The sequence below is a fragment of the Nesoenas mayeri genome (genome assembly GCF_963082525.1).
Source record: "Nesoenas mayeri genome assembly, chromosome: 11".
NCBI classification, from domain to species: Eukaryota; Metazoa; Chordata; class Aves; order Columbiformes; family Columbidae; genus Nesoenas; species Nesoenas mayeri.
Window position 1 is genome coordinate 19,359,063 of NC_137563.1, and position 27,616 is coordinate 19,386,678.

A 27,616-nucleotide genomic window follows, 5' to 3' on the forward strand; every position below is an offset into this window, starting at 1 on the left:
CAAGCCCCAGTGGATTTCATGGCAAGAGGGAGCCCATTAGCGCCCTCATTCTAATGAGGTTAATGAGCTCAACCCCTATCAGACAGCAGAGAATCCACGACTTGCTCTGTCCTGCATCCCTCCCGCGAGGCTGGAAGTTGGAAAGAGGAAAAACCAGCGAGGAAATGTTGGAAGTCACAAGATCCTGAGTTCTGTCCCAGCTTGTCCACCCTGAGCATCGTCACTGCATGGACGGGATCCCACGCAGCATCTCCCAGGGAGACAGATTCAAACATCGCTGGTGGGTGGGGAGAGCGTTAGGCTGGGAAGGAAAACAACCCAGTTTGGGACCCCCCGCCCACCTGGCTGAGCCTGTTCCTGCTTCACATCCTCCCCATCAGGGTGTAAGGAAAGGCTGTGGCTTGTTTTTTGGGGGGCCACATGGCAAAGTGCAGCCGGCTTCTCAGGGCCACCCAAATATCTCGCCCAGCGCGTGGTGATGGGGTGAGGAAGGACCAAGCTTTTTAATTTGAGGACAGCATTTTGTCTGGATCTAAGTGATGGCAAATTTAACTGGTACTGGATGTCTTGGAAATGACCCTGAGGCTCCTGAGGATAAAGCTGTTGGAAATGATGCGCTTACCCTGTGACCCCTTTATTCGGGGAGCTGCTGCTGCGGTGCAGGCGGGGAGATGAGCTGCCTCCTCAACCACAGGGAGGCATTGACCCTCCAAAGAGATTTTCACTCGGCAGCCTTCGATGTGCGGAGGAGTCCAGGGAAGCAGCATCCCGCCCGGAAAGTGAGATATTGTTGGAGTTTGGGGACAAAAACCAGAACAAAACAAATAACCCAAAGGAATGGCAGAGGAGTGCAGCCCACTCGGTCATGCCAGAGCTGCTGTTTTGGGGCAAAACACTGGTTTTGAGGTGTGGCTGTCCCCCGGTCCCTGTGTGCAGCTTGGTGCTGGGTTCCAACCGTGCTGCAGAGCAGAGCCACCGCACTCTTATCTCCCCTCACAAGTCTCCCCAGTTATCTACTTCATTTCCCCTTCTGTGGACAAGGCTTTTATCTTATCTCCACCCTCTCTTCCTCCATTTCCTTCTTTGCTTCTCTGCTACCTCTTGCCACAAAAAGACAAAAAACAACAACAAAACTAAACCATGGTGGGGTGAAGAACAGACATGGGATCCCACCACAGTATGTCCATCTGGGGGTTTTGGGGATGCTGGGCCGTGTTTGGGAGACGCTGGGTGATGTTTAGCCATGCTGGGGGGATGCTGAGCTGTGGTCCAGCAATGCTCAGCCTGGTCTTGGGGCATGCTTGATGTTCACAATGCTGAGGTGATGCTGGGGGGATGCTGGGCAAAGGTCCGGTGATGCTCTTGGGGCTCAAGCGATGCTCAGGTGTCTCAGTGGGATGCTCAGGAGATGCTGGGCAGTACTGGGGCGATGCTGGGTGATACTGGGGACATACTTGCAATGCGGGTGATGCCCGGGAAGGGCAGGCGATGCCGGGACAGTCTGCCAGCTCCACCTGCTGGCATGTACTGCCTGACACTGTGGGCCAGCACCCAAAATCAGAAGAAACTGTAAGGGAGAGGGTCCCCCCCGCTGCAAATGAATAAGGAAAAGCTGCATGTGAAAATCAACATGCTTTCTCCAGCCAACAACTGACTTTTGGGGGGAGCTCCCAGAGTATTGTGTCACCCCGTGCCATTCCACCACGCGCTGAGCGTTTGCCATGGGGACTTGCTTGGCTCATGATTTATTTTCTCTCTCTCTCCTGTTCAGGAGGGCCAGCTCACCTCTCCTGTTGCATGCCCTGGTCTGGACGCTGGCAGCAACATATAAATGGCCTCAAAACGGCACTTGGAGTCCCTGGATCCCGTGATTTTCAACAAGCTACCTCGGCTGGAGACGGAGCCCGCTGTCAGCTTCCCCAATGGCCTCTGCAAATCCAACCCTTTGCCCAACCCTGGCTCCGAAAACCATTTCAACTACAAGGGCTCCTACTTCGCCTGCCCGCTGCAGAGCCCTGATGGCCCCGAGCAGCCCCTGGCCCGCTGGAGCCCAGCAGCCGCTTACCTGCCCTACGGCAGCGGTGCTGGCAGCCAGCCCGTGCCGGCCGAGGGGCCGCTGCTCACCTGCCTGCTCTACCGCCCCGACAGCCTGGGGGCCGGGCTGCAGCCCCCGGGCGCCGAAAAGGGCAAGGACGGCCTGATGCGGGAGCTGCTGATGGCGAGGGAGAAGTGGGGCAGCCCGCCGCCCGCGCCAGGACACCCCTTCCCGGTGAAGAAGCCGGTGGCCGTGAACAAGGTGGCCCCCCTGGCTGTCCCCAAGCCAGTGTACAGAGCCCCGGCGTGCTTTGTGGACCCCAGGATGGCCCTGCCGCTGGGACCCCGCGCCGGGAGCCTGCAGCAGAGACGGGGGGATGCCGACTGGGCTCTGCCCACCGCCAGCCACCCGCTCCTCCCTGGCGAGTCCCGTGGTGGCACCGGGCTGCACAGGAGGGGTCCCCACTCCGACCCCAGCCTCCTGCCGCTGCACCCCAGCCTGGCGCTGCCCGCCAAGGAGAAGGTGGGCTCCCCTGTCACCTTTTCCCCGTATTACACCGCCTTTGAGAAATACAGGGGTTCCCCCGACACCCCGTTCTTGGAAGCCAGCTGCCCCGCTACCCACAGCCAGGGGAAGGTGCCCGAGGTCCCCAGCCTCAGCCTGGACCCCTGGCCCAAGCTCCAGCCACCCGCTGCCAGCCCAGCACCGCGGGAGAGGCCACCAACATGCTACCCACACACCCACTACCCACTGCCCCTCCACAAGGCCGCCCTCCTCTACCCTCCGCCGCCCCACGCCGTGGAGGCACAGCCCAGCACCCTGCCCGATGCCTACAAAGCCTTTGGCTCTGCGGGAAGTGGGGAGCCCTTTCCTGGCTCCTACCTGAAGCCTCAAGCCCCCAGGAGCTACTTTCCCAGCCCCTTGGACACCTACGTGCCCAGGACAGCCGGTGGGGTGGCATCACCGCCCGCCAAGTCGGCAGCCCTGCCGAGGGACGCTGAGCTGCCACGGAGAGCCGGCTACTTGCCCAGCCCCGGCTTTGCCTTCAGCCCCAGTGATGCAGCTGCATTCGGTACCTCCTTTGCCAGCACCGAGCCGGGCTGCGAGCGGCACCGGGCGGAAAGTCCCCAGCGGCAAGTGACAGTGAGGCAGAACAGCGCTTTCCAACCCATCTGTGGCTCCGAGAAAGTGTCTGGGGGCTCTGGTGGGCTCACGGAGACATTGCCCAAAGGAGAAGGGGGCTGGATGAAACCCAGCCGTGGGGAGCAGGAGCCCCCTTACCTGGGGAAGAGGAGAGCCAGCCCGACCCCCCAGGAACCTCCCCACAGGGGACCACCGGCTCCCATCATTGTAGGGAAGGGAGATGCTGACAAGGTGAAGGATGCAGCCAAGGAGCTCGTCCCCACTGCTCCGTCCACCTCGCCTCCAGAGGGGCTGAAGGACCCGAGGGACAGCGAGGTCCCTCCTCCCTCCCCGCCCATGCCCGTGATCAACAACGTCTTCAGCCTGGCACCGTACCGAGACTACCTGGAGGGGACCGATGGCTCAACCCAGGTCCCCTTCTCCAGGGAGCATCTGCAGCGGGACACCCCACCCCAAAACATGGGGGGCAGCCGGGAGCCCACTGCCATCGGAGATGTCTCGGCAGCGTCCAGCCTGCTGCCCACGGGCACGGCGGCTGGCCGGACGATGAAGATGGGCAGTGGCGTGGTCCAGAGACAAGGGGAAAGCTGTTGTGGAAGGGTCCCCGAAAAGTCAAAGCTTGTGCCCCAAGACTCCGGGTCTCAGGGGGGCAGCCCTGGTGGGGCGGGGAGCAGGGACCTGGTCCCCGGGGACACCGTGCTGGACCTCAGCCTGAAGAAGAGGCTGGTCAGAGCCGGGGAGACCCAGGGACCTGCTGGACAGACGGACAGGGAGGATGCAGAGCGGGAGAAAGAGGGTTTGGGGGGGAAAGTGAGGGAGGGCGAGGAGGCCAAGCCCCCAGCGCCACCCTTGCTGCTGGAGGTGAGTTCTGGCTACAAGAGCAACTTCCAGAGCTCAGCAGCCTTCATGTTCAAAAAATACAAGATCCTGCGCTCGCTCCCACCCAGCACCGGGTCTGCCCGTCCACCCGGCAGCCCCCACACCCCCCAGCCCAGCCCGCCACCACCAGCTCCCTCCAGCAGCCCCCCTGCCTCCCCGCCAGCCAGCAGCCCCCAAGCCCTGCAGCCCAGCACCTCGGCTCCGCGGGGGGCTCACCCGGAGCCGCAGCCCCCGCTGCCCGCAGCCCCCCGAGCAGCAGGCGAGGAGAGCGCCTGGGCGGGCGGGCAGCGCCAGCCCCCGCAGCCCCCGGCCGGGCAGGACTTCGCCTCCCTGCACGCCTCCCTCTGCCACACCATCTCCTGCTCCGTGTCCCGCTCCTCCCCGCAGCTCCTGCGCGAGTGGCTGCAGAGGGCAGAGCCGGCCGAGGAGCTGGGAGAGACGCCCAAATCCCCCCCCAAGCCCAAGAACGGCTCCAAGGTCCCCGAAGCTCAGAAGCGCACCAAAGGCAAGGAGATCTGGCTGGCTTTCCAAGACGTGCCCGCCCTCCTCGCCAACCTGCTGTCTCAGCTGAAGACCTTCATGTTCTCTTGCAAGTGTCCTTTCCCCCACGTGGTCCGGGCAGGGGCTATCTTCATCCCCATCCACGTGGTGAAGGAGAAGCTCTTCCCCAAGCTCCCCGGGGCCTTCGTTGACCAAGTACTGCAGGAGCACAAGGTGGAGCTGCGTCCCACCACGCTCTCGGAGGAGAGGCACCTGCGGGACCTGGAGCTGAAGAGCTGCACCTCGCGCATGCTGAAGCTCCTGGCTCTCAAGCAGCTCCCCGACATCTACCCGGACCTGCTGAACCTCCACTGGCATGATTCCATCCGGCAGCAGCTCGGTAGGTAGCCCGGTATCTCCCATGGAGGGCTGGTGCCACATGTGGGTCCCTGGGACTCTCCCAGGGAAGCTCCAGCTGTATCTGCCTCCCAGATGCTGCTGTTGGGTAGGAGCATCATATGGTCCCTCAGCATCCTTGTCCTACCTGCAGAGCAGAATATTCAGCTTTTCTCCCCAGGTGTCCCATCCCACTGGTGACAGTCCCACCACTCCACCCTGTCCAATGCCCTTTTGCTGCTGCTCGAGGCGGTTGCCAGCAACCTTATTTCTTACAGGTTGGAGCTCGCAGGCCGACCAGCGTCCCTCCAAGTAGGTGACTCCTCTGGTGTGAGGCACGGGGAGCTGATGGCACAGTGACAGCCATGGGGAGCACGAAGGAAAGGAGCCACTAAAGAACATGCCATGGGCAACAGCTGAGCCGCCTGCCTGCGAGGATGGAAAAGGGACGGTCCCCCTCGTCCCCAGAGCAGGTGCCCTCCTGGCAGGGACACGGCGCCAGGATGGGGCAGGTGGAGCTGGAGCATTTGTAGCCACCAGAGAAGGAGCGTGGCCATGGCCACAGCCCTGGGGACAGGCTGGCTGCTGCGGGGCTGGCCGACCACGTCCCCTCCTCTCGCCTTCCCTGCTTTACATAAATCGTGCCCAATAAACCCACCTTCCTCCTGGCGTTTCATCTTTACACGCAGACTTCACACAACGTGACGGGTCAAGGGAATCGCAACTTCTGTAGTTGCAGGACTGATTTTTTGTTGTTGTTTTAAATGAAGACATTTTTAAAATGTTTTGCATTTACCTTTATAAGGAGCTGCTGCCTTCAAGTTTGTTGTTTGTTGTTTTTTTTTTAATAGTAATTTATATTTGTCTTTTTATTTAAACTCATGGCTTCACCTGTTTACCGTGCTGGCCCAAGGCAGCAGCAGCGATGCTGTTCAGGCTGAGCCTTTCAGTCCCGATCGCAGCTGACAAGGGCTGCACGAAAGATTTAAAGACTGTTCAAGAAAACCAAACCACTTTACAACCCAGATCCGAGGACATGGGAGATGATGCACATCTGGGGATGACCTTGGTGGAGATGGAGCGACCCTGGCGTGACCAGAGGGGCAGGAGCGGGAGCGATGCTGCGAGAGCTTGGAAGGAGAAATTCTTCCATCCCGCAGCACCGAGAGCTTGATGGGCGTCCCGGGAGGGATCCCGGCAGCCAGGGACGGACAGACGGACTCTCCGGGTCTGCAGCGGCGACGCACAGCAGCGGCCTTACAAACTCAACACTCAGGTGTTTTTCCAACTGATGCAGGGCGTGGAGGAGCAAAATGAGGATTATTATTATTTGTTTTTTTTATTTCACTACAGGAAATATTTATTTTAAATTAAGAAAATGGAGGGGAAAAAAAGGAAAAAAAATACCCAAACTGTACCATAAACTCTTTTTAGCCAAAAGGTGCCGTGTTTTCTGCAAGTGCCTTTCTGGTTTCCACTGGGTTGTACACATCAGGTCTGTGCCTGGTGTTGTACAGCCATTTGGAAAGCAGTGTTAATGCTATCATAATTTTGTATACATATATATATATATGTGGTTCCAGGGAAGAAAGTTCCTTTGCATTATTTAATATTTTGTAAGAATACGGATTTCACAAGGTGCCTCGCCCGATTAAAAGGGTTTGGCTTGTTTTCAAACATGCCGTGCTCTGTTCTCTGCTTGCCAGTGTGGGCACAGTGGCACCTTTGTGGGGACAGGGATGTCCCAAAGCTGGGGTCCTGTCCCCAGGCTGATGCAACGTGGTCCCCAAGACACCCTCCCCCTTGTCAGCCCCCACCAGAAGCACAAATCAGCCTCATCTTGGGACCCAAACACCCCAAACCACATTTTTCAGCCCAAATTACTGGAGCTTGGCTGTGGGAGAGCATCGCCATGACCCCCTCCCCGCAAACAGGGCATTTCGAGGGGTATCTGTGGTGTATGGGGCAAAACCTGCCTGGAGAAACAGGCATGGAACCAATTCCCGGGGCCGTGAGCTGGATGAGGAGCAGGGGGAAGCTGGGACCCATCAGCTGGGAGACACTCTCACCTGTGGGAGGGCTAATGAGTTGGTGTGTTAATTGGGAGCAGCTGGGATGTAGTCACCTCCTCCCACCCCTGGGAAACCAGTTAAAAGCCCTGGGATGGGCAGGGGACTTGATGCTCTCTGCTCCTTGGGTGCTGCCAGGTGAGGGGGGTCTGCATGGGCCGAGGGGGGGTTTTGGGGAGGAATGGGGTGACCAGTAGCCTCCCAGGTGATGCTGGGGCTTGGCGCGAGCTCTGCTGGGCTGGAGCAGCTGCTTGGTGCTGCTGGGACCAAGGGAACTCCTGTCCATGGGGTGTTCTGGGGAAGAGCTGTGACTGGGGTGGGGGGAGCTGGACCCCTGCCTGATGCTCTGCTGTGTCTCCCCACAGCTGGGCTCTGCCCATGGCCTCTCCCAGGCGGAGCTGGGGGCTCAGGCCACTGGACCCCCCCAACATTGCTGCCTGTCAGCCAAAAATGATGCTCCATGGTGAAAGAGAAGAGGTTGCAGCTGCAGCCCTGGGTCCTGCTGCCAGTGGGCTGCGGTGCAAAGCTGTCCTAGTGCTGTCTGTCTGTCTGTCTGCCACTGTGCTGCCATACAGCCTGGGGGCTCTGGCTGCTCCCATCCACGGCTCCCTGGCCCCTTCCCACACTTGGCCAGGCTCGCCAGCTTCATGGAGAGGGACAAGTGATGATGTGGTGGTGACACGTGGAGATCTGCTCACCCAGCCAGAGGTGCGCCAAGATGGTGGGATGCTGGTGGGCTCTGCAGGCACTCCAGGCTGCTGCCTGGGGGTAGCAGATGTGTCCTCTGGTGCCAATGACAAGGGACAGAACCTGGGGATGCTGGCGGTGGCCACAGCAAGGAGCTGCAGTGGGCAGAAGCAGGAGGTGAGCACAAGCCATGGCCTGCCTGGGAATGAGGATCCTGCTGCTTCTCCCCTGATGTCCCTTCCAAGGGTCCCCTTGGGCTCACCATCAGAAAGGACACCCAGCCTGCCTGAAACCCAGCCTGGCACTGCATGGGTCCCCTCTGCTGTGACAGCTGAGGTGATCTGGGGCACACAGCCTGCTGGCACCTCCCTGCGTGGCCGAGCTGAGCTGTTCATGGACACCGGTTTGGCCAAGGTCCCCGAAAACAGGTCTGAACTTCTGGCCCCTGTCTGGGTGTCCCTTCCCAGTGCCACACTGGCTCGTGCTGTCAACCACCCGCAAGAACTGGCTCCCTTGCTCCCTACAGAGGAGGCTGGAGGACCTACTGTCACCTTTGGGATGAGAAGTGACCCGTCCTTCTCCCCTGCACATGGGACTCTGCTGACACCCACTGAGGGCTCTGCTTTGCCTTCTTGGACCAGGGCTCCCAGTGCTGCAGGTTCTGCTGGGGCTGGAGTGAGCTGGACAGCCCCTGCTGCCCCCACAGAGCCCAGAGCAACCCGAGTCCCCTGTGAGGATGGAGCTGTGATGGTGGCTTGCCCCTCTCCCAGAGCTGCAGGTGTGACACACGGCTCCTCCCTGGGGTCATCTGCCCGGAGGCCACTTCTGCGCCCAGATCCCTTCCTCCCCATGGCACCTGGGAATGGACCCACTGTGGGGCGGCACTGGGCCACAGCGGTGGCAGCAGCAGTTGGGCACAGCAAGCCCAGGACAGCACCGGTGCAACCTCCAGCAGGACCTCCAGGGCCCTCCCACACCAGCCCAAGCTCTGTGCCTCCTCCCAGCTCCCAGAACCCTGCTCCTGAGCATCAATCCAAGGCTGAGCACCACACCAGCACCCCAGGTTTGCCATCTCCATCCTACGTGCCGACTCCTGGAGCTCCACGTGCTGCCAGCTCCCCACCCAGCTCTCAGACCCCAGATGCTTCCGCAGGAGTGACCCCTGATACTTGGTCCACAGCCAGAGAGCATCTTCCTGCAGCCACAGGAGAGAACTTTACCCCTGCTGAGCAGCTGCTGAGCAAACCGGGGGTGAAGCCCCTCACATCCCACCCCACAGGGCTCCCCTCTCCTGCTCAGCTCCTGCATGTGCTGCCGCTGCAGTTCCGGCTGTTGGGCGTCACTTACACCGCAGCCCTGAGCAACAGCTCCTCGGGGAGGTACCGGCAGCTGGAGGAAGAAGTGAGGCTGCTGGTGAGTGCAGGAGCTGCTGCTGGGGATTCTGGTGCCTCTGGGTGCAGCTGGGAAGCTGCTGCAGCAAGTGCTTTGGGGATTGCATCGGTTCTAGCTTGGTGTGTCACCCACCCAGGCTGGTGGAGATGCTTTGGGTTGGGGTGGTGGGTTTGAGGCGGGACTGGGCTCCCTGCACCTCTGGCAGGGCCATCGCACCCCATGGTGCCGGGTGTTCCCTCCTGGTGCTGGTTCTGGTCTGGTGGGGGCCCCGGCTGGGCCATCTCTGGGACTCTGGTGTCCACCAGCGTGTCCTGCCCTGGGCAAACCCAGCTGACTCCCCTCTATTTATCGCACACCCCTGCACGTGCCTTCCTCACACAGGGGAATTTGCAAAACTTCTCTATTAATGGGCGCTGCTTTCTTCCAGCTAAACCAAGTGCTGTCCTCCTACGAGACCTTCCTGCATGCCAACGTCCTCGAGTTCCTGTGAGTGTGCGGCTCTGCCCTGGGGTGACACATGGAGAGGGGTGGGTTTGGCTTCGAGGGAAGGGCTGGTCCAGCAAAACACCCCAGAGACAGCAGCGGGGGCTGAGGGGCTGTGCTCCCTCCAGGGCACCATCCCAAGGGCTCCCTGGTTGAAGGTGTTTGAGGCTGCAGATGAAGCCTCCTGAGACCTCTCTGCAAGTGAGTGGCTGCTGTGGGCTGAGGGGGCTCTAAAGCTGCTCCTAAAGAGGGGTCTGGCTGTGCAGACCAAACAACCTTGGCCTGGGGCCCATCAGCTCCTCTCTGTCCCAGGAATGGCTCTGTGGTGGTGCGAGGGGAGGCTCTGTTCCGTGGGGACAATCCTGCTCCCACCAGCTCCCACCTCATCCGGACACTGGTCACAGCGGCGAGCAGGGGAAGGAGACCTTTCAGCTGGCAGCTGGAGCCCCACTCTATCCAGTCGGGTGGTAAGCTGCTGCTGCTGTCATTGTCCTCCCTGCACATCTGTCCAAGCCAAAACCTGCCCAACTTGGACTTCAGGCTTCACTGAACCTCCTGTCTCCCAAACCATTCCAAGCCCTTCATTGCTGAGGCTGCTGGGGACCACATCAGCAGCAGTTGGACCTGTGTGGTCCAGAGCTTCTGCTGAGCTCCCTGGCTTCTCCTCCTTGACCTGCTTCTCTCCTGGGAGGTGGGACATGCCCAGCCCTTCCCACCACACAAGGTGCCCACCTTCCCTCAGCTGCTCTGTGGCTTCTGCTGACTGAGATCTCCTAGTGAAGGTGGAGGAACAGGGATGGGCTTGACTGTCTCCTGAACTCTTGTAGGCTTCAGCCTGGAGAACCTCGACCCAGAGAAGCTGTCCTTCTCCCTCACTGCCCTCCAGCTCGGGAGGAGCAGGACAGAAGCCTTGCAGAGCCTGACCAGTGAGGTATGGAATCCTTGGTGGCCCTTCCAAGGGATGATGCTTGGGAAGAAGGCACAGGCTGCTCTGCTGCAGGGTGGGTCATGAGCACCAAAGCAGGGGCGGTGGGTGAGCTGTTGTCTCCTCTCCATCCAGGTGACTCGGTGTCTCAGTGCCCGTTACCCTGTCAGGAACGTGCACATCACCCAGCTCAGGTACGGGACACAACTACCCCCTCCAAAGTTCTTCAGTAAATTACCTTTGTGACCTCTTGTGTGCTCTTCAGCTAATTAGCTGTGCTGCAGAGATGGGAGGACGAGTGGTGCTGGGTGGTGACGTGCAGCTGATGGCAAATGCTGTTGCTGAGCAGCTGTGGGTGCTGAGGAAAGAGCAGCCAGGGTGTGACTGGCCCCAGCCCTCCTGCCTTGCTCAGAGCCTTTCTCTCCCCTTAGAGACCTCCATGGGTACCTGGACATTGATGGAGACATCTGTCTCAACACAATTGCCCATACTGATGTTGCAGAGGTTCTGCAGGCCCTGACAGCTCTGGCCAACTGCTCTGTGGACCTGCTGTCCCTTTCGGTGGAGGGTAAGGACGGTCCCTGGGTGCAGTGGGGCTCACTGCCAGCTCTGCTCCCCCTCACACGTGTTTCTTGTCCCTTCAGGAACCGAGCTTCACCTCCAGGTCTACCCGTTCTCCTTCCTCATCACCAACAGGCACTTCAGCGAGCACCTTCAGGATCCACTTGATCCAGAGCACCAGGAGCTCACCAGAGACCTGGGTGATGCGGTAGGTGTGGGTGGTGGGAGGGGGCTGGGGTCCTCCCAGGGTGCTGAGCACCGCTGGGGGAAGTGGGACAGCTTTGGGGTGCCCAAGCCAGACCCCCAGGTCCAGCACCATGGCACATCCAGGGAGCTGTAGGTGCAGCAGGGCCAGAGCTGCTCTGTGTCCTTGCTGTGGTGGTTGTCCCAGCTCCACCATAGCTGTGGAGGTGGTGGGTGGTCTGGTGGGGTGAAGTGTCCTGAAGGCTGATGTTGAGCTGAGTAAACTATCTTGCAGGTGGTGAGGGCCCTGAGGGACCACAGGAGCTTCCTGCAACTGCTGATAAGAGAATTTCTGTGAGTGGGAGCAGAGGGTCTGCTGGGACAGGGGTGTATGGAGACAGGGAGGTCTCCCCACAGTCATCAACCAGCATGTCATGGCTGTCTGGTGTCTCATCTGAGTCCCAGGAGGGTTTGCAGCTGAGGTCAACCATTTCCCTGCTGTCTCAGGAGGGACCTGCTGGACCTACAGGGGTGTCTCTTCCATCCCAAAGAGCAGATGCAAAACCAATCCCCCCTGAGTGGAGAGACACCCTCTGGGGAGCTCATCTGAGCCAAAACCAGCCCGTGGGCATAGCCCAGCATGTGGCTGGGCGAGGGGTCACAGCGGTACCTGGAGCTCCTTCCCCCCCCTGTCCACAGGCCTGGCTCCTTGATCTGCCATGGGGACCTGGTGTTCCAGCACCCTGCTCCCACCAGCCTGGAGGTTCTGGAGGCACTTGTGCTCTCGGTTGGGTCCAACAAGGCTTTGGCTGGTTCAGACTTGCAGGTGGACCCCTACTCTCTTGTTGTGGGAGGTGAGCTGCCCTTTGTGGGGGTGGAATGTGAACCCCAGCAGTGTGTGAGCAAAGGAGATCTGCAGCCCACTAGATCCAGATCTCTTATGCAGTGGGAGGGGGGATATCTTGGCTGGGGAGGTGACCAGCCTGCAATGGGTGGTCAGGAAGTACGATTCCAGGATCAGCCATGCCCTGTCCCTTGGCACAGCTGGGGTCTGGAGCTGGAGAGACCTGTCTGCAGTGGGGGCACAGGATGGGAGGAAAGAGGTTCTGGAAAGGGCAGGGGGGTGTCAAACACACACTGGAGTGCTGTGTCTTGCCAGTTGTGTCCCCAAGGAGGGTGGGTGGCTTTCCCTGGCCGGGCAGAGCCTCTGTGGCTGTGCTGACAGCTGCACTCTGCTCCAGAGGACACCCTGGAGCCCCCCCCGTCCCAACCAGGCTTTCCAGAGTACGGCGTGGCCATCATTGTTGTGTGCAGCCTCTGCTTTATCACCGCTCCCATCGTCCTGCTGGTGGTAAGGGTGATGTCTGTCTATCTGTCTGCTGGGTTGGGGGAGTGGCATGGGGTGCAAGGCTGCAGCTCTGTGCCCTCCTCCCCAGTGTCTGAGGAACAAGAGGCTTGGCTGGCGGGATGTGGTGGTCCTGTGGGACAGAAGAGACCTTGAAGCGGGGACCCAGAACCTGGAAATGGAGCACCAAGGATTCCGGAGAACCTCTGAGCAGGTGAGTGGTTTCTACAGCCCCTGGAGTCAGTTTGTGCTTCAGAGCTGGAGCTTTGGAGCCCAGCTGGTGTTTCTGCAGGTCCCTGTTGTATCTGGTGCTGGTCCTGGGCAATGTCAGGAGCTGGAGAAAGCTCTTGGGGGGCTGGGGAGAAGGAGCCCTCAGTCCCTGCCCCTGTTGGAGGTGGGCACAGTGACTTCTCTCCCTCTCCCTTGCAGGGCACAGAGAATGTTCAGATGCAAAGTGACTCTGTCTGATGAGAGAAGATGCGGCTGATGGTGGGGAGGAGCCTAAAAAGGGGTTGGTGGGGGGACGGAGATGCTGAGAAGCTCTCCCTGCTGTTAAAAATCCTTCTTGAGAAGGATATTGGCTCAGACGGATGAAGAAATGATTCTTTTAATTTGTTGAACTTTATTAAATTGTTTAGACTGTCAAACCCAGCTATGGATGGTCTCTGCTTTTGCTGTGTGGGTGGGGCTGAGCTCCTACCCACTAAGGTCCAGCTTCTGTGATGGGTTTTACACTTCAGGCTTGTGTAAGAGCTTTGAGCACCCCAGGCTGTGTGCTGCTGGTCCAATGGGCTTCAATAAGCTGAGCTTGGTCTTCTCTAGCTCCTGACTAACTCCACACTAGTGCCAGGGAATTAAAAGGCCAAGTAAGTGGGTCCCTCTTTGAGCTGGGTTGGGGACATCAAGCCCTGGGCTGTTCCCAGTTCTGGACTGGGGCCTTTGCTTCACCCCAACAGGCACAGCACCCAATGATGGGGGCTCTTAGTGCTGCCTACAAAGTGAGGATTTTCACCCAAAAGTTTGTTTGTGGGGTTTGTTTTTTTCCCTGGTGTGGGGCTGAGCTCTGTGTGGAGGCAGAAGGCAAGCTGTACATGCAGACACACACACTCCAAAAGGTAATTTCGATGGTTTATTTTATAATCAAAGGTCAGGCAGGGCAGAGCCTCCGTGCCAGCAAACCCTCACAGTGCTGCAGCCTGGGGGCTCCTTCCTCCGCCTCCCTCCTCCTCCTCCCCAGCCCCGAAGTTGTCACTGATTACAGCGCGGTTCTCCCTGTGCTTCCACACCTTCCTCATCCTCCTCCACCTCCTCAGCAGGTTCTCCTGGGCAGGGGCCCGGGGCTGAGCAGTGGAGCTGCCCGGCCCCATCTGACCCCCCGGAGCCGCCCCTCCAGCCACCGGGTTCTCTCCTGTTACAGTGGGGCTGCGTGGGCCGGGGGGGGATGCATCCCTGCCCCAAAACAATTTATTGTCCTCCACTGGTGGATGCTCCTCCCGGCACCGCTCAGCTCCAGCCCCACGGTCGGTGGTTCAGCTCTGGCTCCTCAGCATCTCACGTCCAGCCCTGCATTCTGTACTGCAGTCCTAGACCTGGATTCTTGATTTTCCCCTGTAGCATTTACTTCAGTCCCCGCTCCAGTATCTTTATTTCAGCTGCAATTCTCTATCATGTCAGCCCTAGCCCCAGCATCTTTATTTCAGCTCCAGCCCTATAGATTTTATTTCAGCTCCATCCATGCCGCAGACTCTTCATTTCAGCTCCAGGTCTCCATCAGTTCAGCTCCAGCCCCGCAGGTTTCTCTCAGCTCCGCAGCTCCCGGCTGCAGTTCAGCTCTGGGATGTTGCAGCTCCAGCCCCACAGTGATTCTTTCAGCTCTGGTATTTTCCCACAAGCTTTATTGCATCAGCTCCAGCCCTATAGTGATTTTTCAGCTCAGGCCCTACAGTGGTGTTATCAACTGCAGTGTTTTTTCCCACAAGCTTTATTTTGGCTCTGGCTCTACAGTGATTTTTTTCAACTCCAGTATTATTCCCACAAGCTTTATTTCAGCTCCAGCCCTATAGATTTTATTTCAGCTCCTGCCCTATGGTGTTTCAGCTCCAGCCCCAAGATCTTTCTTTAAGCCCCATCCCTATAGATTTGTTTCAGCCCCAACCCCCTTTATCCCCCAAGCTTTATTTTTTTTTTTTTTTAACTCTATGAGATTTCAGCTCAGGCCCTACAGTGATTTTTCAGCTCCAACCCTATAGATTTTATTTCAGCTCCATCCATGCTGCAGACTCTTCATTTCAGCTCCAGGTCTCCATCAGTTCAGCTCCAGCCCCGCAGGTTTCTCTCAGCTCCGCGGCTCCCGGCTGCAGTTCAGCTCTGGGATGTTGCAGCTCCAGCCCCACAGTGATTTTTCAGCTCCAGTGTTTTTCCCACAAGCTTTATTGTATCAGCTCCAGATCTGCAGTGATTTTTTTCAGCTCCAACCCTATAGATTTAAATTCAGCTCCAGCCCCTTCCCCAAGATCCTTATTTCAGCTCCAGCCTCAAGATCTTTATTTAAGCCCCATCCCTATAGATTTGTTTCAGCTCTGACCCCTTTTTTCCCCACAAGCTTTATTTTTGTTTAACTCTGTGAGATTTCAGCTCCAGCCCTACAGTGATTTTTTCAGCTCCAACCCTATAGATTTTATTTCAGCTCCATCCATGCTGCAGACTCTTCATTTCAGCTCCAGGTCTCCGTCAGTTCAGCTCCAGCCCCGCAGGTTTCTCTTGGCTCCGCAGCTCCCGGCTGCAGTTCAGCTCTGGGATGTTGTAGCTCCACCCCCACAGTGATTTTTCAGCTCTGGTATTTTCCCACAAGCTTTATTTGAGCTCCAGCCCTATAGTGATTCTTTCAGCTCTGGCCCTATAGCTTTTTATTTCAGCTCCAGCCCACATTCTGTATTTCAGCTCCAGCCCTCTGTACCTCGTTGTGATTTCAGCTCTGTGCCGTCTCAGCTTCAGCTCTAGGATCTGTCCTGGCTCCAGCTCCTTCCTCTGGCAGCTGCTCCCGGCTCTCCCAGCGGCGCTGCAGCTGTTGACAAGGTTGTCAATCAGTCACTGTCATCACTCACACACCAATACGAGCTGTCACCACTGTCCCCATATCGCTTTGAGTGGCAGGCCCTAAATAGAGCCTTGGTCGCCAGCCAATCACAGGCGTTAGCGGGTGGCCCCGCCCCTCTATGCTCCGCCCAGCCCGGAGCGGCCGCGGGGTCCTCGGTTCGCGTCCCCGGGGGCAGCGCTGGGGCGGGGGCTGAGCCCGAACTAGCCCCGAGCCCGCAGCCCCCGTGGGTTTCCAGGCCCGAAGCGCAGCCCTGCGGCTCCGCTCCCGGCTCTGCGAACAGCGGGATCCCAGGGTGGGGCTGGAACCCCCGGGGTGATGGGGAACGGGGAGCGAACCCAAAGTGCTTGTGAACTGGGGGCACCTGCATGGGGAGAACGGGCAGGGGCAGCACCTGCCCCGGGGAAACTTTACTGGGCCTTATTACACTTCATTATTTAAGTTATTACACACTGTGCGTATAATAATATAAAAAAATAGTAACAGTTATAATTGAGTTACATTATTTGAGCCCCGAGTCACACGGGGAGCCGGGTCTGGCCCCCGCAGCGCCCCCGGGCCTCCCTCGTTTCACCCTCAGCTCCCCCTTCGGCCCCACTCGGGACCGGCCCCCTCACCGCCTCGACCTCCGCTGCGCGATCCCAGCGGGGAGCAGCCGGCGGGACGGGGCCCCGCTCCTCCGCCGCATCTTCCCGCGCCACTCCTGCCCTCAGCCGCTCTCCCCGGCAGGAACCGCGGGCTCGCGAGCCGCGGTCCCGCCGCCCCGCTCCCCGGGCTCCCGCTCCCAGCGCTCACCGGCGGCCTCAGCCCGCGGAGCCGCAACGCCACCAGCTCCCGCGGGCGCCGCTCCACAGTGACACTGACACCTCCGCGCCCACGCACTTTATAGTCTCCGGCCCCGCCCGCCTCACTCATTCAGCCAATCCCGAGCCGAGACTGCTCCCGGCCCCGCCAATCCAGCCCCCCGTCCGTTTCAGTTCCACCCAATCGCGGCCCGTCCCTTGGATCCGCCCGCCGGGTGCGGAGGTGGGGGCGGCTCGTTACCCGCCGTGCGGGGACAGCGGGACAGGAGCGGCGGTTCGTGTGTTTGAACTCGGTGTTGCGTTTGCAGCTTTGCACTTGTTTGCGTGTGTCAACGAACCTCTCTGTGTGAGCCGGCTCCACTGGGGACCGCGGTGAGACATTAACTGCTACGTGTAGGCGCGAAAGAGCTGACGAGCTCCAGCTGAGCGTGTGCAGCTTTGGCTTAAGAATAAAATTAAGAATGTTTAGATTAAGAAGCTTCTGGGGAAATAATTGTAATAACTGTAACATGGGGACCGTTTCCTCTAGTGAAATACCACCTTGTTCCCCCTTAGGGGGCATCTTTAGAGTAAGTTTGCTGGAAACACCCTCAAGTCCGAGGAGCTGCAGGACATCTGCAAAAGTGCATGTCCTGCAGTGGCCTCCCAGCCGAGAGACCTTCTCCAGCCCCTGCCTGCACCTGGGACTGACCCCTGCGGCACAGGAACGGAGATGGCTCCAACCAGACCCGCTCCAGCCCTGGGGCCAGTTCTCAAGCCAGCAGCCCGGGCACTGAGTGATGCTGCAGCTCCAAACCAAACAGAGGGAAAGAGGTGTCTGGAGGATCCAGGGAGCGAAGAGCAGCTGCTCCTGGAGGGGAAAGGAGAGATTGAGTGCACATTGAGGAAAGGGGCTTTTGGGAAATGGAAAGTGGAAACAACACAAATCTCACAGGGTTGCCACACACTCTCCATGCAAACCATTTATTGCCATGCACGAGGGATGCCAAAGCTGCCAGCACTATGCCAGTCCCTTGGGGATGGATGCTCCAGCCCCACGTGTCCCCTGGGCACATCATCGCCTCCATCACTGCAGCGCTGGAGACACCTGGGGGAGAAGATGGGCTGTGGTGACGCTGGGCTGGGGTTCAGAGTCCCCTGGGATGCTGGCTCCCACCATGGCACCGGCAAGCTGGCCCAGCCCCAACAGGGCAAGGGCGAAGTGGATGCAGTTGCAGGTGACGGCGTTGTATTCCAGTGACTGGTCCATGGCCGCCCGGACCCGCCGCTGCAGGGCGGCCACATCCAGCCCTCCTTTCCTCCGCAGCACCTTGGCCGGGCCCCGCGTCCGCAGGAGGTGATTCTTGCCATGCTTGGCCACAATCCCTGATGGGGATGTCCCCGAGCTGCCTGCAGGGTGAAGGGGACTCGGTGTCTCATGTTCTTTCCATGCAGACATCCCCACATTGTGACCATCTGGTGGGGCTCACCTTCCAGGTGGATGATCTCTCCGTCACCGCAGTACACACCAGCGTGGGCGCCGCACCAGCCAGGGCTCCCGGAGGCCAGTGGGAAGAGGAAGAGGTCCCCAGGTTGGGGCGTGGCCGCCCCATTGGGTACCACGTCGAAGTGCTGGCCCAGCAGCCCCTCACAGAGGAAGAACGCCGTGGTGCTCGCTGCCCCGGCCACCGCCTGCAGACCCGGCTGTGTCTCAGGGCCACCGATGGCCTGGGGACAGCAGCAGCATCACCGACCCTCTGGCTCATCCCCTGTTCCCAGTGGCTTGGGCACAGATTCGGTCTTCAAGGAAGTGGAAACCCCCGGAGAAGGCGCCATCTCCTCCAGGTGCTGAGCACCCATGGGTGATGAGGAAAGGGCAGGGCGTATGGGATTTGGCCCTGTTGAACCAAGGGTGACACGGATGCTGTGGGGTGCTGAGGGGACGCTGGCACTTACCTGCCTGGAGCTGCTCACCTGGAGGGAAAAACACCCAATGTCAGCCCCAGTGACACTGGGGACTGATGGCACCAGTGTCACGGTGCAGCTGCTGCCACCTCCCTGCCCAAGCCCCTGGCTGGGATTCCCGTGCCAGCACCCCCAAACCTGTCGCACCCAGGAACTCAGCCAGTGCCAAGGCTGGAGGAACGGCCCCTCCGGGGCTTGCAGGGTCTGCAGCAGGGCGCTCACCTGTGGGGAGAGGGGACAGGGACACCCGGGACCCATCCCTTGCTGGCACCCACCCTTGGTAGCACCCATCCCCATGAGCATGCATCCCTGCTGGCACCAACCTCTGGTAGCACCCACCATTGTGAGCACCCACTCCCAGCCCATGCAGCCTACCCCCTCCACCCCCCCTGTGCCCTCAGACTCAGCACTGGGCAGGTCCCATCCATGGGGTCCGTGGGTGACGGGTGCCACAGCAGCGTGGTGGCACCACCTGGGTGCAGGTGCCCACCCCTATGGCTCCACAGTTACCTGGCTGAGGAGGTTCATCTGCAAGGAGAAAACGTGTCTAGAGAGCTGTAGACACAGGGCTGCGCCCAGCCCCACCATGGGGACCTCTCTGTCCCCAAACGGTTGTGGTGGCACATAGCTGTGCCAAAATCTACGCTGCCGATTCAGGCACTGTGCCGGCGCTGGTACTGCCTCACCTTTGGGGTCTTCCGAGGTCCCCTGGCTCCACCGCGGTTCCCAAGCAGCTCCTGCTCCACCAGAGGCAGCGGGGCAGGACCCCTCCCCGGCGAGCACCGCGGTGGCTCTTGGCACCTGCACCAAGCTCTGCAGGTGCCCGGAATGTGCCCAGACCACACCGACCGGCCCGGCCGTGCCACCCAGTCTGTTCTGTTCCTGCACCCTGAGGCCAGTCCTAGGGGAACAAACCCGACCTGGTGCGACATTTCATCACCGAACCCCTTGGGTGACCCTGAAGGAGTTATGAAATGGCTCTGTGGTCACCAGGTACCAATAGCTGGTGGTCACCGCACTGATGCAAAAGCAGCTCTTGGTGCCAAAACGCTTCTTGCCCTGCAGGTGGCCCAAGGGATGGCCACCAACCCAGCCCCAGCCCTGTGTCCCCGGGGCAGTGTGTGCCCGGGGTCAGCTCCAGAGTCACATTAAGTTGTCATCCTTGCTCTGGGCTGTCAGCGAAGGCTTTGGCAGGGCTTGGAGTGGGGGATGTGGGAGCTGTCACCCTCTGTCACCAGCCATTATGAAAATAATACTGTTTTACTGCACAATAAGCAAACTGCCAGACGAACCTCCACAAGGCACCGTAATTTTTCATGGAGAACAAAAAAAATACCCCGTCCCACTTCCTTACAAATATCTTCATTATATTTTTTTCGATTAAACTTTATTTAATTGAAAAACTAAGTTCGGATGACCCTCCCGCCACCGCCCCTTCGCTCCCATTGGTCCGCCCAGCCCACGTGAGGCACCGCGGGGGCTGCTGGGGAGTGTAGTCCGCCGAGCCACAAAACTGCGCATGCGCGGCGCCTCCGCAGACTACATCTCCCAGCAGCCCCTGCGGCGCGTTGGCAATATTAATTTAGAGACCTCTTAATTTAGCGAAATCTTAATTTAGCGAAGCGGCGCGGACACAAACGAGGCTCGTGGGGTCACCGTGTGAAGAGGTAGAAGTTTATTGGAATATAAACATTCAGATAACGTGTAAGATAGAAAAAAAAACCAACCCAACAACAACATATACAGACACTTGTTGGAAGGAGACGTTGAGGTATTTATCCACCGCCTAGGCTATCACATTTCTTTTTTTAAAATTTACTTATTTTATCTTTTTTTTTTAATTTTTTAATTATTATTTTTTTTTTAAATAGGTAAGAAAACTAGTAGCAAGGCTGCTGCAGCTGTTTGGTGAGAAACCATCATCCGATGCGAACGCGTTTGGAGCAAACGCACCCACGCAGGCGGCGGCCAAAGGACGCGGTGTGACGGTCACCGTCCTCGTGCCTTCCCAGCACCAACCGGGACCTGCTGCAGGAGGACGAGCAGGTTTGCGTTTTATTCTGTTTTGCTTGTTTTTTAGCATCAAACCTGGCAAATCTCCCCCTGACGCAGGAGCACTAAAGGCCACGTGGAAGCAAGCTGGGGGATTTTTTATTTCTTTCTTCTTTTTTCCTCGTTTGCTATTTTAATTTTTGGTTTGGCTGCTCGCTGCAAAACCTTCGCTGGTCTGGAGTTGAAAGAGAATTAGCGACACTGCAAAGCAGAGCACTTCACGCAAGGAACAGTTCTACCCGCAGTATCAAAACCCCTGAGTACTTTACAATCGAACACGGTCGAGTGAAATGATGCGGAGCCGGGGGAGTGAGGGGACCCACCACCCTCGCTCAGCCTCCCCCGGCTCCTCCGCCCCGTCTCTGCTGCTGGTTTCCACAAGCCCGGTTTCCAAAACCCCGTTCCCCAAAGCCTGGCAGCTCAGTAGGAGACCTGGAGCTCAGCAAAACCTGCGTGTGCCAGGATCAAAGCCAGGCTTTAGGGAAAGGGTTAACTTCACAGTCTGACTTAGCTGGTCCTTGTCACTGAGGAAGGACCAGTTTATTGATGCAGCTTATTTTTACTGAGGTATCTGTTACACATCCTGACTTGATTCTTTCCCTGAATCGGATACAAAACAATCTGTTAGTCCCTATTTCCAGTCTAGTTGTGTAAAGCTTATAAACATTAATACTCTAGTAGTGTCAAAGCTGTTTAGCAGTTCAGTGATTCGAGTGCCTTTCTGTGCAAGAAAACACAACGTTAGCATGTGATACATCAGCAAAACCATCCATTACTAACCTCTGCTCCCCAGGACCAGAGAAGAAAGCATAAAGGAAAAGCAAAAAGTTCCCCAGTCCCGCTTGTAGGAAAGAGCCCCCAAACCCACCCCAAAATAAAAATAATAATAATAATAATAAAAAAAAAAATCACAAAAACATTGAAAAAAAATCAAAATAAAACAAAACCAAAAAAACACACCAAAAGAAAACCAAAAAAAAAGGGGAAAAAAAATAAAAGAAAACCAAAACCCAATCTGAAACTGGAACAACAATCTGAGCAGTTCAGCCTCTCCGTGCCTGCTGTGGGGTTGTTATTCCACCCCAAAGTGATGGGAGATCTCAGAGCAGCATCGATCTCGGGACATGTGCACCCTCAGCCGCTTTCCCTTGTCCTCCTGGTGTTGGGCAGCACAATAATTCAAGCCATAGTATACAAACTAACGTCTAGATAGCATGCAGCTTCTTGCAACTAGGAGGTGCTGCCCATGGTTTACACAAGCCTTACCATGAGCTCTCAGCAGCGCTGGGGGATTAAAAAGGAGAACCTGACATTTGAGAGTTTAAAAGAAGGATTAGTGATTTCATTTTCTATGTATGTTTTGCAGCCCAATCCTCAGGCTGCTGATGGGGCTTTTTCCTGTGGCTCAGTGTTTTTAAAATCCATACTTTTAAAATAAAATAAACAGCTTTTCATAAAATAAACAGCAGGGAGCACAGCACTAAGCAGAGGGCATCTCCCCCATACCAGTAAAGTCTCCCAGAGCACTAAGACAGGCTTACGTTGTTCGCAGGAAGGCACAGACGCTTCTAGGCTGAGCTTAGGCTCTGCGGTGCACACAGGTACGGCCCCTCCTGCAAAGTTTACGGGCTCCCCACAGCTCTGCTCACCTTTGGAGCAGATACAAGGTGCCTTTCTCTCCTCATACCGCACTCCAGAAAACTGGCTTTTAGTAGGCTGAACCTCTCACATTATAACATGGATTTTAAGTAAGATCGTAATATATCGACTGGCTCAGGGGGTCATTACACAAGCACCTCTGCACAGGTGAAAAATGAGAGTAGCTTCTTATTTCAGTGTCTCTCACAAAGGCAAATCGTGCAATGTAGACAGAACAAGCTGTGTCGGGGATAACCCCGTCCCAGCAGGGCTGAGGAGCTGGTTGGGGGCAGCAAACTGCTTTTGCACAGACCCTGGAACTTGGAAAAAGAGCAGGGACTTTGCAAACACCCTCGTGTCCAACATAAAGGACAGATCTTCTATGTCAACAGCCACTCTTGTCCTCTTTTCCTACCTCTCCCTGTCCTCCCATCTCATGCACATATCCTGGGACAATGCTGTTCAGGTTGTCTCCTGCTTAGCCCAAAGGACGGGAAAGCCACTGCTCTTTCACTCAGCTTCTTTTTCCATCTCTGGTGATACGATTAAAAATAAAATTAAAAAAACCCCAACACAATGTCAGCAAAACCACGTATTAAAAAAAACAAGCGATAAGATATGCAAATACTTCCTGAAGAGGTCAAAAAAAAAAGATAAAAACAACAACAAAACAACCCAAAACAAACCCCCAACAACAAGTACATATCTGAGGTATTTCGTCTGCTCAATCAAACCTGACTTGGGCCTGGAGGATGGGCAGGACGTCACCAGGGCAGGCTGGCTGGTGCTGGGACCTGATCTCCAGGCTGGGGCAAAGCCGGGAGGAGGAGAGGACAGAATGAGGCCACCTGAGCAGGACCTGAGCTCCTGGAGTCACTAAAGTCACCTTGCATGGCTCCAGACATGGCTGGGCCTTTGCTTTTGACCAGCGGTTTGAGGGGTAAGGACAAGGAAGGGCTCGATTTCCTTCTCTCTGCTTCCACCCAGGAGAGCAAAAGGTTTTACTCAACTGAGAGGGAGCGACTTTCTTTTTGCTCATGTACAATTTGAAGGGGACCGGGCACCTGGAGGCTTTACAGAGCCCAAGGAAAAGACGTGTGTGTGACATTAACCACAATACCTACACACGCCCCACTTGATTTCAAATATTCCTTCTACCTTGTGGAGAGCTTCTGGGGCTACTGAAAGACACTGGAGGAGAAGGAAGTCACTCACCAGCCCTTTTGTGAGGATCAAAACACAAAGTCAGGGAGATGAGTTCCTTGAGGGGAGAGAGACAAGGTCAAGGGTGTTTAAAACTTGGCTGAAAGCCTGAAGAAGGCAACAATAGGGAAGAGGCCAGCACCAGCCAGGAGAACTGAGCAGCTGATCGCGAGGTTTTTAACGTGTGTAACGGCTCTTTGGATTGTCAATACACAGAGTTGTTTTGTGGGAAAAAGTCCTTGTGGGTACCGGTTCGAGAAGAACCGAGTTTCCCTGCCCCAACTCCAGGTCTTTCCACCTGCCTTGGTGACGTCTCGGCCATCTCTCAACTCGCAGCTCCTAGAGACGATCCCTGATTGAAAAACGCCAGGCATGTGTCCCCCCCCTCCATGTCCCACCCCCCAACAGGAACACAGCAAATCCTGGGAGGAGGAGGAGGAAGAAAACAAAAAGCAAAAGGGCGGAAGAAAGGGGAGAACAAAAGAAAAAGGCTGGCCAAACAGACAATGAAGAAAAAACTCGCTGGCATGGAACGGTTTCAACATCATCATCTCGCCGTTGGCCAACCCCAAAAGCAGGTTCCTTGAGATGAGGTAATCTGTGCGACTCCTTCGGCTCGCTCCCTCCCCGAGGAGAGGAAGAGGTGCCGGAGGCCAGTGTGAGACCAGAGGCTGGGCCGTCCGTCAGAGAGACCAGCTGGTGGAGGGCTCCGCGCCGGGCGTTCCGCGGGATGAGGTAGGGCTGGGGGAGCAGTGGGAGCTGCTGCTGCTGCTGCTGCTGCAGGAGCTTTGGGTGCTGGAGCCTGCGATGAGGTGGACAACTGGCTTCTGGGCAAAAAGCACTCCTGTGAGGCAGAGAAAGAGAAGGGTTAGCGGGGTGGTGAGGTGGTATGGCTGAGGAGGGTACAAAGAATCATGGAATGTCAGGGATGGAAGGGCCCTGGAAAGCTCATCCAGTGCAATCCCTCCACGGAGCAGGAACACCCAGATGAGGTTACACAGGAAGGTGTCCAGGCGGGTTGGAATGTCTGCACAGAAGGAGACTCCACAACCCCCTGGACAGCCTGGGCCAGGCTCTGCCACCCTCACCCCCAACAAGTTTCTTCTCAGATTTCAGTGGAACCTCCTGTGTTCCAGTTTGCACCCATTGCCCCTTGTCCTGTCCCTGGTTGTCACCAGAAGAGCCTGGCTCCATCCTCCTGACACTCTCCCTTTCCATATTGATCCCCAGGAATGAGTCCCCCCTCAGTGTCCTCTTGTCCAGCTCCAGAGCCCCAGCTCCCTCAGCCTTTCCTCACACGGGAGATGCTCCACTCCCTGCAGCATCTTGGTGGCTGCGCTGGACTCTCTGCAGCAGTTCCCTGTCCTGCTGGAACTGAGGGGCCACAGCTGGACACAACATTCCAGATGCAGCTTATCCATCCCCAAAAACCTCATCCTAACAGAGAGAGGCTTGGCGCAAGCCGAACAGGTGTGGAGACAGACCAGAGATAACCAGGATATCTGGAGGGATCACCAGGACTTGTTCCAGCAGCCTCTGCTTACAGAGGCCTGAGAAATCCCAGACTTTGGGGGAGAGAAGCAACTTTCATTGCCCCGCAGCGCCAGGTCCAAGGGTGCAGGTGCGTGACCTGCAGCGGTGAAACGACTCGAGCAGAACACAGGGGACAATATCCCAGAGATGCACGAGGAAAAGCTGAGTAACGCCGTTTCTCAGCAGGAGAAGAATGATAATACTCCTTTTAATGCTTCTAGAGAAGTCCTTTCCCTTAGATTTTGAAAATACTAACAACCACCTCCACCAGAAGGAAAGGGCATTCATCCTCACTGCCTAGGACCAAAAAAAACCCCAAACTAAACACACAGACAAAAAACCCCACACCACCAATCAAAGAGAGGAATCATCCTGCTCTGCACCAGCAGCCCCAGCCCCGGGAGCGGCTCTTTCTCACCAGCGTAAATCGTGCCGTTAATCTCCACCGACATGTTGATGCTCCCAATGCCGTTGGGTGACAAATTCAGTGCTGCTGCTGCCGCTGAGTCTGGTTTGTCTTCTTTCAAGAAAGAAGAGAGGCAGAATTAGGTTACCAGCCCACCCCACGGTGATTTTGGGGCATCGGGCTATTAAAACAGAGAGAGGTTATGCAGACAGTCTGCTCAGGCTCTGGCATTGCATGGAAAACACATCTTTTTATCTCCTTTCAAGGCTGCTGGGGCAGCAAGTCCACCATCCCTGTAAAGAATGCTAAGGATGTTGTTCACATTTAACCTAAATGTTGCTATCAAGCTGTGATAAGCTCACACGGTGCTTTTCAAAAGCACAACATCATTTTTATTTTGCAATTGGGAAAGTCAGAGCATGAAAGACAGGACAGACTTGTCCACGGTCACCTAACAAAGGTGGGAATAGCACTGAGTCCTGAGGGCTCAGCCTGCAGCCTGTTACTCTTTGCAGAGACTAAAATCACTCCTAGCATTTTGATTTAGGAAGTTCAGGGTAGAGAGAAAAAAAGGTAAAATAAAAGGGAACGAACATTACTTGATAAAATTTGTAGCCCTTTTCTGTTACGTTTTTATGTAAATGTGAAGTTTAGGTGGACAGACAGCTGTCAGGAACTGTGATGTGAAGTCCCAATCCCATTTAACTCCACTGCAAGCTGCTGCTGCTTCAAAGGGGAACCTGCTTTGACCCTTTGCCATATATATTTTTCTGGCAAAGCATCTCAATAAAGCATTTACCAGCATTGCTCGCAAAGGCCTCAAGAAAACTCTTCCCTTTCTTCTAAGCCGTGCCAAACTTGCCTGGCCTTGTGCCTGCATCCTCATGTACAATTAATAAGGGGTCTGAGCCCTTTAATTTTAATGGATCAAAAGGTTTGGAGGAAGCAGCTGTTGGACCTGAAATTTTCGGAGGCTTTGCTGTCCAGGGAAGCGCAGCCCCCGGGACAGGTAAGGGAGCCACGGTACTTAAATCAGCTTTTGAAGCCACAATGTATAACAGTCTTGATTGTGACAATGTGACCTTTGCAGGGTGACTCCCCTTTTACAAAAGCATTTCAGGAGCGCGTTTCCCAGGCCATGAATGCTGCTTATATGTGACCTTCTCACCCAGCTCGGCCAGGAGTTCTTTGCCTGGAGGCTGCGCGGAGGGTTGTAGCAGATGTTGGTAGAAATCACCTGATTTGCTCAAAGCCCTGGGCCCCCCCCAAGATACGTGAGGTTTTGTAGCCACCTTGTCACACCTGACAAAGGATAATAAAGTAATTCCCCACAAGGCAAGTTCTGGGGAGGTTTAACAGCTCCAGTCATGAAGGAAACTCACATTATCTTGTTGTGTGGGTCAAGTGGGTTTTATCAGCTCAGATGCAGAGCTTTCTGATGCCAGGCTGGACTCAGACACTGCTGGATTATGCATCAACAAGAAGAGAATAAAACCAGCAGCGGCAGGTTTAAAAGCCAACAAAATATTGCTGTGAATGCCACGGCGCTGCTCACCCTTGCCGTTGATTTTGATCTTCATGGGGATCTGCCGCGCCATGCTGAAGAGGTTGCGCTGCAGAGCCTGCTGGACCAGCCGCTGCTCCTCCTCTGTCATCCGCGACACCTTCTTCTCGGGGGGCTCTCCCGACTCCAGCCTCTCCCGCAGCTGCTCCAGGGTGGCTGCTCTCGCTGCCACCGTAGCCTGTTGGCTCGCCAAGGTCACTGGCACGGCAATACGGTTTGGCATAGACACGGTCAAGGGCACGCCGTCACCTAGACAAGGAAAGAGTCGCTTAGTTCCCTCCTGCGGCCCTTCCTAAAGTGAGTGGGCAAAGGTTGAAACAAGCAGGATATTCTGAGCCACCCAAGTGGCTACTCTCAATGTGGATAAAACAGAAAAAAGCCCTGTGTTTCAGCGCCTGCACCTCTTAACCCAGCCACCTTTGCTGTGAATAAAAGTAGCCAACCTTTTCTGACAGCCGCTGCTGGAGACACCCGAGGATTGCTGGTCCCGCTGCCCGGCGCGACGCCGATGATGGGGAAGCGGATTTTTGGGGGAGACAGGAGGGAAGGAGGCCCCGGGGTGGTGGGCGAGTAGCTGAACAAAGAGGAGCTGTAGCTGGGCCGCCTGCCCTCCCGCCTGTTGCCGTCGATGGCAGCCTGCAGCTCGGCGGGAGAACTCAGGGACTTCTTCTCACACTCGTAGGCGTACAAGTACTTCATATACCTGGGAGAGAGGCGAGCAGAGGCAAATTCAAGAAGGTTTCTCAACAGAACACAAAATTATAGGCTACAGCAACAAGCAGCATGTTCAGGAAGCCTTTC

At 56.6% G+C, this 27,616-nt stretch overlaps 3 protein-coding genes across 5 annotated transcripts in view; 1 reads left to right on the plus strand and 2 right to left on the minus strand.

The window, feature by feature from the left end:
* Positions 1-1,831: 1,831 nt before the first annotated feature.
* LOC308044721 (uncharacterized protein C15orf39 homolog) lies at positions 1,832-13,046 on the plus strand (the record flags this gene model as incomplete). The annotated part of the gene is made up of 13 exons (XM_080351589.1): positions 1,832-4,937; positions 8,969-9,102; positions 9,509-9,567; positions 9,877-10,031; positions 10,392-10,495; positions 10,625-10,683; positions 10,921-11,057; positions 11,134-11,258; positions 11,529-11,587; positions 11,933-12,087; positions 12,475-12,584; positions 12,670-12,792; positions 13,008-13,046. 13 exons carry the CDS (start codon positions 1,832-1,834, stop codon positions 13,044-13,046), a joined length of 4,365 nt encoding a protein of 1,454 aa, XP_080207715.1.
* Positions 13,047-17,541: 4,495 nt separating this feature from the next.
* On the minus strand, positions 17,542-19,007 carry LOC308044722 (uncharacterized protein; the record flags this gene model as incomplete). The annotated part of the gene is made up of 5 exons (XM_080351590.1): positions 17,542-17,840; positions 17,945-18,182; positions 18,411-18,428; positions 18,558-18,641; positions 18,930-19,007. The coding sequence occupies 5 exons, from the start codon at positions 19,005-19,007 to the stop codon at positions 17,542-17,544; spliced, it is 717 nt and encodes a 238-aa protein (XP_080207716.1).
* Positions 19,008-23,729: 4,722 nt separating this feature from the next.
* The window catches only part of ARID3B (AT-rich interaction domain 3B), a 28,157-nt gene continuing 24,270 nt past the window's right edge, over positions 23,730-27,616 (minus strand). For 2 of the 3 annotated variants that reach the window (XM_080351441.1, XM_080351442.1), the window contains exons 6-9: positions 27,259-27,518; positions 26,807-27,064; positions 25,264-25,365; positions 23,730-24,156 (exon numbers count right to left, since the gene is read on the minus strand). In XM_080351441.1, coding sequence (XP_080207567.1) covers positions 23,996-24,156; positions 25,264-25,365; positions 26,807-27,064; positions 27,259-27,518 — 781 coding nt within the window. In that variant the 3' untranslated portion in view covers positions 23,730-23,995. The remainder of the gene's footprint in view (positions 24,157-25,263; positions 25,366-26,806; positions 27,065-27,258; positions 27,519-27,616) is intronic. The other variant, XM_080351443.1, reaches the window with a different exon arrangement.